Consider the following 15,283-nt stretch of genomic DNA (forward strand, 5'->3'; position numbering starts at 1 on the left):
CAGTAGATACACATTTCTGTGTCTTCAGTGCATTCTCCAGATTTATATAAAAAACATTATAAGAAAACAGTCAAAACTACATAACACATACTGTACAATGTTTTAGTTTTTTTTCCCCTCTCCAAACTTTGTGTTGAAGAAAAAGCAGTGAATGTTCATGTAACTGGCATGTGAGAATACCAGAATGTTCATGTAACTGGCATGTGAGTTTGATTCTGATTCTGATTCTCTACAGAGTGCATAATTATGCTGTTTTTGATGGCGAGGTTTGGTGGTCTGTCTTTCTAAGCTTAGAGGGGTCTAAGGGGATATACTGAAGTGACTTTGATGAATTCCAAATAGTATCAAAAGTATTCTGAGACAACCCTTCCCTGGACATGCGTCACGGCACCTTAGGGCCTCACGGCTAACCTGACGCTGCCAGATCCAAGAAGCTTGCTACACAAGTTTGTTTCCCAGCTTATTGGGATCCGGGATCTCGGGAGCCAATTCGATGACGGGGCTGTTCCTTTTTTTCAAGATACTTGGCAGATGATTGGATGGGACCGTCTGTCTATCACCGTGTGGGCGTGCAGACACAACCAATCATATTGAGTAACCATGTTCCCCAGACATCCGGTTTCGCACATATCCCGCCCTTAGCTCACGCTGATTGGTTCGAACCGGGAGCGGTTCGGTGTTAGCTCAATCCCCTGAGCGATCTCAGATGGATGCTGTGTTGGGGAACATGGTTACCCAATACCGCCCCCAACTGGCAGAGTCAGGTTACCTCACAGCACCCCTAGGGCGCCAGCCGCGCCACGGACGGACGGCACCCACTCTGAGAACCCAGCGTTCTGTAGCCGCCGCGCAACGAGATCGTCGCGACGGAAGTTCACCACCTCCATGACGCGAGTGCAGAACGGCCTTCGATCGCGTTTGAGTAAATGGACAACTTTAGCCACGACGTCTGTCAAACATTGTCAAAGTTCACTTAGCCGTCGCAGCGACCCGATACGGACAGAATAGTAAGTCATGTTCTGGCGCGAGCGAACTTTGCTCCACAGAGTTAGGACCAATCACAGCAGTGTCCGTGCACTGGCCAATCACAGCAGTGTCCGTGCACTGGCCAATCACAGCAGTGTCCGTGCTCGAGCGTGAAGGCCTATATGACCTCGGTGTTGAGTCTCTTCTTCTCCACTTCCTGTCCGGACGACAGGAAGCAGATCTTGTGCTCTGCGCACATCGTCTCACTCTGCTGCTGCTGCTGTTGTTGTTGTTGTTGTTGTTGCCTTGACGACGCGGCGTGTTGTCCATCCCCCCCCCCGGCGCGGTACCAGAGCCCGCGGGACACGAGTCCGGCCGTGAGCAGCACCACGGTGAGGGTCATCCCGCCCAGAACCAGCATGGTGACCAGCTGGGCCTCGGAGACCCCCAAGGACCGCCGCTCCGTCACCACCTCCTTCACGGAGATCTTCAGCAGTCTGCCGCCGTCGCTGCTGGTACCGCTAGCACTGTGGCTACTAGTTCTGCTACTAATGCTACTATCTCTACTGCTGGTACCGCTAGCACTGTGGCTACTAGTTCTGCTACTAATGCTAATATCTCTACTACTACTATCTCTACTAATACTACTATCTCTACTGCTGCTATCTCTGCTACTGCTACTGCTATCTCTGCTACTGCTATCTCTGCTACTGCTACTGCTATCTCTGCTACTGCTACTGCTATCTCTGCTACTGCTACTGCTATCTCTGCTACTGCTACTACTACTATCTCTACTGCTGCTAGTGTGCGTGGAGTTCCCGGTGGTGCTCCCGTGATCTCGCTGTCCATTGGTGGCGTTCCGGGTGGCCGTCGTCCAGTGATCTCGCTGTCCATTAGTGGAGCTTCTGTGATCTCGCTGTCCCAGCGTCACTCCGACGTGTCCCCGTCCTTGTGATTCGTCGGCGGCGGGATGTACTACAGTCTGTAAGTTGATTAAAGGAGAATAATTATATTAACATAATCGGTTACTATACTTTGGTCCGACATTCCATTGGTCCGATCGACTAGCTATACCCCAAACCCTCACCCCTAACCATAACCGCGAGCACGGGGGCAGCACACATTAACCTAACCCGCAACCCTCTCCCGAGTCGGACCAATGCTCCTTCGAACCAATGATATGTCGGACCAAAGTATGCCTCCCACCATAATCTGTCGTTATTATTATACAATAACGTCTGTCTTTCATAATGACAGAATAGTACTGCACAGTGTTTTGTCCCAAAGGGGCTTCTGTAACAAGGTGAACCTTGGTGCACATACAGTACTCTGAGCTGCAGTCCGCTATAAGACCCAGTGCACATACAGTACTCTGAGCTGCAGTCCGCTCCTAATGTTGTGGTTTTGGGTTGTTTCTTTCAGCCTCTATCACTGGTTGTTGGATACAATAACATCAGATTACGGTAAGAAAAACACTGGTCTGGAATTCTCTCTTAAACGTAAATGGGGTGTAAGTGATATTTTACAGTTAAAATAAGTGTAAAATTGCTCAATATTGTGATAGCAAGCGTTGCAACGGAATGTCCGTTCAGTAGCAGGGCATCAGACGTCGTCATTTCAGATAATGGTCCATAGATTGTGTGTAGAACGTTTCACGCAAATTGCTCAAAGACTCAGGCAGAAAATCAGGTATAAGCGTTTTTTTCAAATTGCTCAAAGTGGCGGAAAGTCTGAGGGCAGAGCTTACTGATCAAAGTGACAGATGTGTTCCCCATGAGTCAAAGTGACAGATGTGTTCCCCATGAGTCAAAGTGACAGATGTGTTCCCCATGAGTCAAAGTGACAGATGTGGAAACAAGTGCCATGAATTATTGCCTGCATGTATGACGTATTAGGGGCAGAAGAATAATTTTCACAACAGCTATTTTCATTGGCTCATATAAACTTATTTTTTCACTTTTGGTCCAGAGTTCACGTGTAGAAGTTTTCGTGCATTTTGATCAAAGATCCTGGGAGGAGATACATTTTAAGGGCGGGTGATCTAAAGGTGAGAGGTCAAACGTAGGCATGAGGAGACTCGTATGCTTATCAAAGTGTCACTGCCGACGGTCAAACGGTTCATGAGATATGTGCGTTCAAAGTTTGCATTTTCAATTGAGTGCTATAGCGCCACCCTTTGGCCAATGGTCATGGGCTTCGCATCGTCACCGTTTGGCATGGCCCTCTACCATATTGCCGAGTTTTGCAAAAAAACGACTGCATGATTCAGCCAGAACTGCTATTTTTGGCGGAAAACAGACAAAAACCAATTCCCTTCAGGACTGCTTGGACCCTTAATAATAGTAATAGTAAAAATAAAGTAAACGGACCTTCCAGACCTGGTCCTGACAGGTGGTTCCGGAGTATCCGGGCCGACAGAGGCACCGGAAGGTCCCGGCGCGGTCCAGACAGCGCCCCCCGTGGCGGCAGGGCGCGCTGGCGCAGTCGTCCTGGTTGACGGTGCAGAAGCGCCCGCTGAAGCCGCGCGGGCAGACGCAGGAGAAGCGGTTCACGCCGTCCAGGCAGGTGGCGCCGTTGGCACACGGCGTCATGGCGCAGTCGTCCAGGTCGCTCTCGCAGCGGGCGCCCGCGAAGCCCGCCAGGCAGCGGCAGCGCAGGGAGGACGCGAAACCGCCGTCGTCCTCGCACTGACCCCCGTTCCTACACGGAGACCTGGGGGGGGGACGGGACCAGGGTTAGCGGACCTATGGGTGGACCAGGGTTAGCGGACCTATGGGTGGACCAGGGTTAGTGTTGACCTATGGGTGGACCAGGGTTAGTGTTGACCTATGGGTGGACCAGGGTTAGTGTTGACCTATGGGTGGACCAGGGTTAGTGTTGACCTATGGGTGGACCAGGGTTAGTGTTGACCTATGGGTGGACCATGGTTAGGGAGGCCTATGGGTGGACCAGGGTTAGGGAGGTATATGGGTGGACCAGGGTTAGTGGAACTATGTGTGGACCATGGTTAGGGAGGCCTATGGGTGGACCAGGGTTAGGGAAGCCTATGGGTGGACCAGGGTTAGTGGACCAATGGGTGGACCAGGGTTAGTGTTGACCTATGGGTGGACCAGGGTTAGTGTTGACTTATGGGTGGACCAGGGTTAGTGTTGACCTATGGGTGGACCATGGTTAGGGAGGCCTATGGGTGGACCAGGGTTAGGGAGGTATATGGGTGGACCAGGGTTAGTGGAACTATGTGTGGACCAGGGTTAGGGAGGTATATGGGTGGACCAGGGTTAGTGGAACTATGGGTGGACCAGGGTTAGGGAGGCCTATGAGTGGACCAGGGTTAGTGGACCTTCTGGGTCAGTGGACCTATGGGTGGACCAGGGTTAGGGAGGCCTATGGGTGGACCAGGGTTAGTGGACCTATGGGTGGACGGCGTGGGGGTGTGACTGACCGTCTCTGGGTACAGGGCCCCGTCCTCAGGTGACAGTGGTCACCGTGGTAACCCTGAGGACACAGACAGGAGTATTCTCCTTGGTCATCGGTGACGCACGTCGCCCCGTTGAGACACGGACGCTCCCGGGAACACACATGGATGTCTGGGAGGGAGCGCACACACACACACACACACACACACACACACACAGGCACACACACACACACGCACATACACAAACAGGCACACGTTTAAGATGTATTAATAATATGTAACTAACTATGGTGCTTTATTTTAAAAAGCTATAGAGCACCGAAGTCTGACGTCAATATCGGTAGAGGGCGCAAATCCACAGGTTCAACAGACTGTATCATATATGAGGGACTGACTGTTGCAAACGATACAGAGACACCTCCCTGACAATATAACGATACAGAGACACCTCCCTGACAATATAACGATACAGAGACACCTCCCTGACAATATAACGATACAGAGACACCTCCCTGACAATATAACGATACAGAGACACCTCCCTGACAATATAACGATACAGAGACACCTCCCTGACAATATAACGATACAGAGACACCTCCCTGACAATATAACGAGACAGAGACACCTCCCTGACAATATAACGATACAGAGACACCTCCCTGACAATATAACGATACAGAGACACCTCCCTGACAATTAACGCCGATACAGAGACACCTCCCTGACAATATAACGATACAGAGACACCTCCCTGACAATATAACGATACAGAGACACCTCCCTGACAATATAACGACACAGAGACACCTCCCTGACAATATAACGACACAGAGACACCTCCCTGACAATATAACGATACAGAGACACCTCCCTGACAATATAACGATACAGAGACACCTCCCTGACAATATAATGATACAGAGACACCTCCCTGACAATATAACGATACAGAGACACCTCCCTGACAATATAACGATACAGAGACACCTCCCTGACAATATAACGACACAGAGACACCTCCCTGACAATATAATGATACAGAGACACCTCCCTGACAATATAATGATACAGAGACACCTCCCTGACAATATAATGATACAGAGACACCTCCCTGACAATATACACCTCCCTGACAATATAACGACACAGAGACACCTCCCTGACAATATAACGATACAGAGACACCTCCCTGACAATATAACGACACAGAGACACCTCCCTGACAATATAACGATACAGAGACACCTCCCTGACAATATAACGACACAGAGACACCTCCCTGACAATATAACGATACAGAGACACCTCCCTGACAATATAACGACACAGAGACACCTCCCTGACAATATAACGATACAGAGACACCTCCCTGACAATATAACGACACAGAGACACCTCCCTGACAATATAACGACACAGAGACACCTCCCTGACAATATAACGACACAGAGACACCTCCCTGACAATATAACGATACAGAGACACCTCCCTGACAATATAACGACACAGAGACACCTCCCTGACAATATAACGATACAGAGACACCTCCCTGACAATATAACGACACAGAGACACCTCCCTGACAATATAACGATACAGAGACACCTCCCTGACAATATAACGATACAGAGACACCTCCCTGACAATATAACGATACAGAGACACCTCCCTGACAATATAACGATACAGAGACACCTCCCTGACAATATAACGACACAGAGACACCTCCCTGACAATATAACGACACAGAGACACCTCCCTGACAATATAACGACACAGAGACACCTCCCTGACAATATAACGATACAGAGACACCTCCCTGACAATATAACGATACAGAGACACCTCCCTGACAATATAACGATACAGAGACACCTCCCTGACAATATAACGATACAGAGACACCTCCCTGACAATATAACGATACAGAGACACCTCCCTGACAATATAACGATACAGAGACACCTCCCTGACAATATAACGATACAGAGACACCTCCCTGACAATATAACGATACAGAGACACCTCCCTGACAATATAACGATACAGAGACACCTCCCTGACAATATAACGATACAGAGACACCTCCCTGACAATATAACGATACAGAGACACCTCCCTGACAATATAACGATACAGAGACACCTCCCTGACAATATAACGATACAGAGACACCTCCCTGACAATATAATGATACAGAGACACCTCCCTGACAATATAACGATACAGAGACACCTCCCTGACAATATAACGATACAGAGACACCTCCCTGACAATATAACGATACAGAGACACCTCCCAGACAATATAACGATACAGAGACACCTCCCTGACAATATAACGATACAGAGACACCTCCCTGACAATATAATGATACAGAGACACCTCCCTGACAATATAACGATACAGAGACACCTCCCTGACAATATAACGATACAGAGACACCTCCTTGACAATATAACGATACAGAGACACCTCCCTGACAATATAATGATACAGAGACACCTCCCTGACAATATAACGATACAGAGACACCTCCCTGACAATATAATGATACAGAGACACCTCCCTGACAATATAATGATACAGAGACACCTCCCTGACAATAACGCAGAGACAGAGACACCTCCCTGACAATATAACGACACAGAGACACCTCCCTGACAATATAACGATACAGAGACACCTCCCTGACAATATAACGATACAGAGACACCTCCCTGACAATATAACGACACAGAGACACCTCCCTGACAATATAACGATACAGAGACACCTCCCTGACAATATAACGACACAGAGACACCTCCCTGACAATATAACGACACAGAGACACCTCCCTGACAATATAACGACACAGAGACACCTCCCTGACAATATAACGATACAGAGACACCTCCCTGACAATATAACGATACAGAGACACCTCCCTGACAATATAACGATACAGAGACACCTCCCTGACAATATAACGATACAGAGACACCTCCCTGACAATATAACGATACAGAGACACCTCCCTGACAATATAACGATACAGAGACACCTCCCTGACAATATAACGATACAGAGACACCTCCCTGACAATATAACTACACAGAGACACCTCCCTGACAATATAACGACACAGAGACACCTCCCTGACAATATAACGATACAGAGACACCTCCCTGACAATATAACGATACAGAGACACCTCCCTGACAATATAACGATACAGAGACACCTCCCTGACAATATAACGATACAGAGACACCTCCCTGACAATATAACGATACAGAGACACCTCCCTGACAATATAACGATACAGAGACACCTCCCTGACAATATAACGATACAGAGACACCTCCCTGACAATATAACGATACAGAGACACCTCCCTGACAATATAACGACACAGAGACACCTCCCTGACAATAACGACAGAAGTAGTTGTACTCTAAAGTAGTTGTACTGTAAAGATGTGTGGTCGTCTGGTCACCTTTGTCACAGAAGTAGTTCTATTCTAAAGTATTTCTACTGTAAAGATTTGTGGTGGTCTGGTCACCTTTGTCACAGAAGCGTCCGGTCCAGCCTGCTTCACACGTGCACTGCCAGGGCTGGTGACAGGAGCCGTGCACGCACCCCGGCATGTGCACACACACTTCACAGCGCTCCCCATCCCAGCCGGGGTCACACCTGATAAACACACACACGCACGCACACACACACACACACACACGCACACACACACACACACACACACACACACACACACACACGCACACACACATTTTCAATTACAAGGTAATTACAGGTACAATTTAGACCATTTCTGGCCCTATAAGTAAATAGCCAACATAACGTGGTCAAACTAAAACAAGCCTTTCTAATAATAATTATTATAATAATATAAAACTCTATTTGTAGAGCACCTTTCATGACATGAAATGCAGCTCAGAGTGCTTTACAGACCAAAGAAAAGCTCAGGCGTGAAACGACATTAAAATAATAACAAAAAGGCCAGTGAATAAAGCAATACAGTGAGGACATGAATAACAAACTAAACAAATAAAAAATAATAAAAATACACAAAAGTGAAGAAATACATCTTGCGTGTGCTTTAGTGTTGTTTACAGAGACTGAGGTGTGTAGTGGGAGATTATTAATATCTTAATCTTATAATCCCATTTGTGACTTCTATAATAATCAGAGATGGCAACACTGATGTTTACCCACATGTACGGAGTTGCATTAGCCTGATGTTTACCCACATGTATGGAGTTGCATTAGCCTGACACTCAGACACTCGGTCTGAATTTTCACTTTTTCATGGTAGCGATTCAGGTCCGGAGCCAGGCTAGAATGGGGGCAGCGGTGGCCGAACGGTTTGCGGAGCGGTCTTGATATCGGAAAGGTCGCTATAGTTCGTATCCACCAGACCGGCACGTTAAAATTACCACCGCTGAAGTGCCCTTGAGCAAGGCATTGAACCGCTACCATGAAATGTTCTATGAGAAGGGCCTGGCTGTAAACAAGTTATTGAGCTTAGTCCAGTTACCCTGCAGGGTAAACATAGTACCTTTCCTTTCCTTAGTCCAGCTACCCTGGGTAAACATAGTACCTTTCCTTTCCTTAGTCCACTTACCCTAGGTAAACATAGTACCTTCCCTTTCCTTAGTCCAGTTACCCTGGGTAAACATAGTACCTTTCCTTTCCTTAGTCCACTTAGCCTGGGTAAACATAGTACCTTTCCTTTCCTTAGTCCAGTTACCCTGGGTAAACATAGTACCTTTCCTTTTCTTAGTCCAGTTACCCTGGGTAAACATAGTACCTTTCCTTTCCTTAGGCCAGTTACCCTGGGTAAACATAGTACCTTTCCTTCCCTAGTTGCATGTTATTATGTATCACTGTGGCCACTAGATGGCGGGCACGCACTCCCCTCCACCACAGGGTCGGTCAGAGAGAGTGTGACAGACAGACATGTTGGTGCATCAGAGATATGTGAGTCCATGCAGAACATTCCTGTTCTGTGTGTCCTGACGGCTTCATAAACACACTGACAACCACACACACACACACACACACACACACACACACACACACACACACACACCAGATGCTGCTGACATTGTGTTACATGATCAGTCAATCATTGTGTCCCTTAAGTCCCACAGCTAAATGATGGAGAGCTGATAACCAACTGGTCTTTAACTCTTCAGAGCGTGAAATGAAACCAAATGGACCCGTGAAGAGTCAAACTATTGTTAAACATCTGCATTATACTTCATTTACAAAGAAGTCTAAACACAATTAGAGAATGTAGAATAATTGTTATTTTGATCGACGTTTGTCTGTTAGCTCTCCTAATGGTACCAACATCAAATACAGTCATACAATCTTATCCAATCAAACAACAAGGTATTCTTTAGTTTTTAAAGGGGGTGAGCGGTGAGTCTCTTACCACCGCGGCTCAGTGACGTCATGTTGTAGTTTTAGTAAAAACAGAGAGGTGTGTTTGGGGTGAGCGGTGAGTCTCTTACCACCGCGGCTCAGTGACGTCATGTTGTAGTTTTAGTTAAAACAGAGAGATGTGTTTGGGGTGAGCGGTGAGTCTCTTACCACCGCGGCTCAGTGACGTCATGTTGTAGTTTTAGTAAAAACAGAGAGATGTGTTTGGGGTGAGCGGTGAGTCTCTTACCACCGCGGCTCAGTGACATCATGTTGTAGTTTTAGTAAAAACAGAGAGATGTGTTTGGGGTGAGCGGTGAGTCTCTCACCACCGCGGCTCAGTGACGTCATGTTGTAGTTTTAGTAAAAACAGAGAGATGTGTTTGGGGTGAGCGGTGAGTCTCTCACCACCGCGGCTCAGTGACGTCATGTTGTAGTTTTAGTAAAAACAGAGAGGTGTGTTTGGGGTGAGCGGTGAGTCCCTCACCACCGCGGCTCAGTGACATCATGTTGTAGTTTTAGTAAAAACAGAGAGATGTGTTTGGGGTGAGCGGTGAGTCTCTCACCACCGCGGCTCAGTGACGTCATGTTGTAGTTTTAGTAAAAACAGAGAGGTGTGTTTGGGGTGAGCGTTGAGTCTCTTACCACCGCGGCTCAGTGACGTCATGTTGTAGTTTTAGTAAAAACAGAGAGGTGTGTTTGGGGTGAGCGGTGAGTCTCTCACCACCGCGGCTCAGTGACGTCATGTTGTAGTTTTAGTAAAAACAGAGAGGTGTGTTTGGGGTGAGCGGTGAGTCTCTCACCACCGCGGCTCAGTGACGTCATGTTGTAGTTTTAGTAAAAACAGAGAGGTGTGTTTGGGGTGAGCGGTGAGTCTCTCACCACCGCGGCTCAGTGACATCATGTTGTAGTTTTAGTAAAAACAGAGAGATGTGTTTGGGGTGAGCGGTGAGTCTCTCACCACCGCGGCTCAGTGACATCATGTTGTAGTTTTAGTAAAAACAGAGAGATGTGTTTGGGGTGAGCGGTGAGTCTCTCACCACCGCGGCTCAGTGACGTCATGTTGTAGTTTTAGTAAAAACAGAGAGGTGTGTTTGGGGTGAGCGTTGAGTCTCTTACCACCGCGGCTCAGTGACGTCATGTTGTAGTTTTAGTAAAAACAGAGAGGTGTGTTTGGGGTGAGCGGTGAGTCTCTCACCACCGCGGCTCAGTGACGTCATGTTGTAGTTTTAGTAAAAACAGAGAGGTGTGTTTGGGGTGAGCGGTGAGTCTCTCACCACCGCGGCTCAGTGACGTCATGTTGTAGTTTTAGTAAAAACAGAGAGATGTGTTTGGGGTGAGCGGTGAGTCTCTTACCACCGCGGCTCAGTGACGTCATGTTGTAGTTTTAGTATAAACAGAGAGATGTGTTTGGGGTGAGCGGTGAGTCTCTCACCACCGCGGCTCAGTGACGTCATGTTGTAGTTTTAGTAAAAACAGAGAGGTGTGTTTGGGGTGAGCGGTGAGTCTCTCACCACCGCGGCTCAGTGACGTCATGTTGTAGTTTTAGTAAAAACAGAGAGGTGTGTTTGGGGTGAGCGGTGAGTCTCTTACCACCGCGGCTCAGTGACGTCATGTTGTAGTTTTAGTAACAACAGAGAGATGTGTTTGGGGTGAGCGGTGAGTCTCTTACCACCACGGCTCAGTGACGTCATGTTGTAGTTTTAGTAAAAACAGAGAGGTGTGTTTGGGGTGAGCGGTGAGTCTCTTAACATCGCGGCTCAGTGACGTCATGTTGTAGTTTTAGTAAAAACAGAGAGATGTGTTTGGGGTGAGCGGTGAGTCTCTTACCACCGCGGCTCAGTGACATCATGTTGTAGTTTTAGTAAAAACAGAGAGATGTGTTTGGGGTGAGCGGTGAGTCTCTTACCACCACGGCTCAGTGACGTCATGTTGTAGTTTTAGTAAAAACAGAGAGATGTGTTTGGGGTGAGCGGTGAGTCTCTTACCACCGCGGCTCAGTGACGTCATGTTGTAGTTATAGTAAAAACAGAGAGGTGTGTTTGGGGTGAGCGGTGAGTCTCTTAACATCGCGGCTCAGTGACGTCATGTTGTAGTTTTAAGTAAAAACAGAGAGATGTGTTTGGGGTGAGCGGTGAGTCTCTTACCACCGCGGCTCAGTGACGTCATGTTGTAGTTTTAGTAAAAACAGAGAGATGTGTTTGGGGTGAGCGGTGAGTCTCTTACCACCGCGGCTCAGTGACATCATGTTGTAGTTTTAGTAAAAACAGAGAGGTGTGTTTGGGGTGAGCGGTGAGTCTCTTACCACCGCGGCTCAGTGACGTCATGTTGTAGTTTTAGTAAAAACAGAGAGATGTGTTTGGGGTGAGCGGTGAGTCTCTTACCACCGCGGCTCAGTGACGTCATGTTGTAGTTTTAGTAAAAACAGAGAGATGTGTTTGGGGTGAGCGGTGAGTCTCTTACCACCGCGGCTCAGTGACGTCATGTTGTAGTTTTAGTAAAAACAGAGATGTGTTTGGGGTGAGCGGTGAGTCTCTTACCACCGCGGCTCAGTGACGTCATGTTGTAGTTTTAGTAAAAACAGAGAGATGTGTTTGGGGTGAGCGGTGAGTCTCTTACCACCGCGGCTCAGTGACGTCATGTTGTAGTTTTAGTAAAAACAGAGAGGTGTGTTTGGGGTGAGCGGTGAGTCTCTTACCACCGCGGCTCAGTGACGTCATGTTGTAGTTTTAGTAAAAACAGAGAGATGTGTTTGGGGTGAGCGGTGAGTCTCTTACCACCGCGGCTCAGTGACATCATGTTGTAGTTTTAGTAAAAACAGAGAGGTGTGTTTGGGGTGAGCGGTGAGTCTCTTACCACCGCGGCTCAGTGACGTCATGTTGTAGTTTTAGTAAAAACAGAGAGATGTGTTTGGGGTGAGCGGTGAGTCTCTTAACATCGCGGCTCAGTGACGTCATGTTGTAGTTTTAGTAAAAACAGAGAGATGTGTTTGGGGTGAGCGGTGAGTCTCTTACCACCGCGGCTCAGTGACGTCATGTTGTAGTTTTCGGTGGTCACCGTATCACCTAAAACTGGACTATGAATCGGTCTTAACACTCAGAGTTGCAGAGCTGGAATGGTCACTTAGGGCTAGCTCTGTGTGTGTGTGTGTCTACTTGTTTTGTGTGGTTTTGACGAGTTCTTACCGACACTCTCCGGTCTCGTCACAGCGACTGTTGCTCATGTTGCACGTACAGTTAGAGCCTGTAAGACACAACATACATTATGATTAATATCATAATCCATAACACCAGGATGGAGCGCATTGCGATGGCGGTATTGAGAACCGTATCGTTCCATCCTGTGTATACAATAAGAGTAAAACTTTATTGTCCTGTGTTCAGGTACATAACAGTAAAAGTCCTTCAGACAATGCAGCAGCATAGACAACAATAATGACAGTATAAAATAATGTAAAAAAGACAGAATGAGAGTGACAAAGAGAGCAAGGAGACAATGGAATAGATTCACGAGCGAGCGTGTGTGTGTGTGTGTGTGTGTGTGTGTGTGTGTGTGTGTGCACACGTGCATGTGTGTGTGTGTGTGTGTTGTTGAATAACTCAGTGAAACAAACAGCAGTGTAACTCATCATTTAGTTCAGCATTGTTTCAAGTGTCATGTTTAGAGTGTGTCTCCACTGTGTGTGTGCGCGTGCGAGCGTGTGTGTGTGTGCGTGCGTGTGTGTGTGTGCGTGCGTGTGTGTGTGTGTGTGTGCGTGCGTGTGTGTGTGTGCGCCTGCGAGCGTGTGTGTGTGTGTGCGTGCGTGTGTGTGTGTGTGCGTGTGTGCGCGTGCAAGCGTGTGTGTGTGTGTGTGCGTGTGTGTGCGTGTGCGTGTGTGTGCGCGTGCGAGCGTGCGTGTGTGCGTGTGTGTGCGCGTGCGAGCGAGCGTGTGTGTGCGTGTGTGTGTGCGTGTGTGTGTGCGTGTGTGTGTGTGTGTGTGTGTGTGTGTGGTGCGGTAGGAATGCTGGTGTCAATAGTTGAGGAATTCAAAGGGCTGCTTCGGTAAACGCTGGCCCTGAAGCGGTTGTTTTGGGACCTCATGCTCTGATTGTATTACTGTACAGATACAGAGTGGAGTCCTGTTCAATAGACTGTATTACTGTACAGATACAGAGTGGAGTCCTGTTCAATAGATTGTATTACTGTACAGATACAGAGTGGAGTCCTGTTCAATAGATTGTATTACTGTACAGATACAGAGTGGAGTCCTGTTCAATAGACTGTATTACTGTACAGATACAGAGTGGAGTCCTGTTCAATAGATTGTATTACTGTACAGATACAGAGTGGAGTCCTGTTCAATAGATTGTATTACTGTACAGATACAGAGTGGAGTCCTGTTCAATAGACTGTATTACTGTACAGATACAGAGTGGAGTCCTGTTCAATAGACTGTATTACTGTACAGATACAGAGTGGAGTCCTGTTCAATAGGACCACTGTGGCTCAGGAGGTAGAGCGGGCCGTCCAATGAGCCACGGGTCGGCGGTTCGAATCCCGGCTCCTCCTCCTCCTCCTCCTGTCTACATGTCGAAGTGTCCTTGAGCAAAGACACTGAACACCCCAAATTGCTCCCGATGTGCTGGTTGGTGCCTTTGCATGGTTTCCTCTGCCATCGGTGTGTGAATGTGTGTGTGTGGATGGGTGAATGTAATGCACAATCTATGTAAAGGTGTGTGAATGTGTGTGTGAATGGGTGAATGTAATGCACAATCTATGTAAAGGTGTGTGAATGTGTGTATGAATGGGTGAATGTAATGCACCATCTATGTAAAGGTGTGTGAATGTGTGTGTGAATGGGTGAATGTAATGCACAATCTATGTAAAGGTGTGTGAATGTGTGTGTGAATGGGTGAATGTAATGCACAATCTATGTAAAGGTGTGTGAATGTGTGTGTGAATGGGTGAATGTAATGCACAATCTATGTAAAGGTGTGTGAATGGGTGAATGTAATGCACCATCTATGTAAAGCGCCTTGGATGAAGGCGCTATATAAATGCACCATTTACCATTTAGGACGTACTGAAATTCACTATTTCAATTTAGGCATTCAGCAGACGCTCGTAATCCACAGCGATTTATACAGTAAGCTAAAACATGGTAATACATCACAAATATAGTCACCGTACACACCGTACAGTGGAGTATATATTATTGTGCAAATGGTATATATATATATTATTTTCCCCCCCATATGAACTCTGCTATTTAGGGCTGAAACAGTGGGGTGGGAGCTATCTTTGGGAGAGCTTTTGTTCTGTCTTGTTTTGTCCTGTGTGTGTGTATGGTTGTACTGTTGTATTGCTTTGTGAACTGTATTGTACAATGTATCTGTGTTGAGGACCCCCTCTAAAATGAGATGCGACATCTCAAGGGGCTTATCCTTTCAATAAAAGGTAAAAAAAAAAGGTTCTATGTCATGAAAC

General features: G+C 47.2%; 1 protein-coding gene across 1 annotated transcript in view; it reads right to left on the bottom strand.

The window, feature by feature from the left end:
• Positions 1–251: 251 nt before the first annotated feature.
• The window catches only part of dlk2 (delta-like 2 homolog), a 25,683-nt gene continuing 10,651 nt past the window's right edge, over positions 252–15,283 (bottom strand). The window contains exons 2-7 of the mRNA XM_080782086.1: positions 13,003–13,060; positions 7,935–8,065; positions 4,409–4,553; positions 3,336–3,678; positions 1,747–1,948; positions 252–1,527 (exon numbers count right to left, since the gene is read on the bottom strand). Of these exons, the coding sequence (XP_080638212.1) occupies positions 1,145–1,527; positions 1,747–1,948; positions 3,336–3,678; positions 4,409–4,553; positions 7,935–8,065; positions 13,003–13,060 (1,262 nt within the window). The 3' untranslated portion in view covers positions 252–1,144. The remainder of the gene's footprint in view (positions 1,528–1,746; positions 1,949–3,335; positions 3,679–4,408; positions 4,554–7,934; positions 8,066–13,002; positions 13,061–15,283) is intronic.

This window comes from Protomyctophum bolini (assembly GCF_963924005.1).
Source record: "Protomyctophum bolini genome assembly, chromosome: 14".
Classification (NCBI taxonomy): Eukaryota; Metazoa; Chordata; class Actinopteri; order Myctophiformes; family Myctophidae; genus Protomyctophum; species Protomyctophum bolini.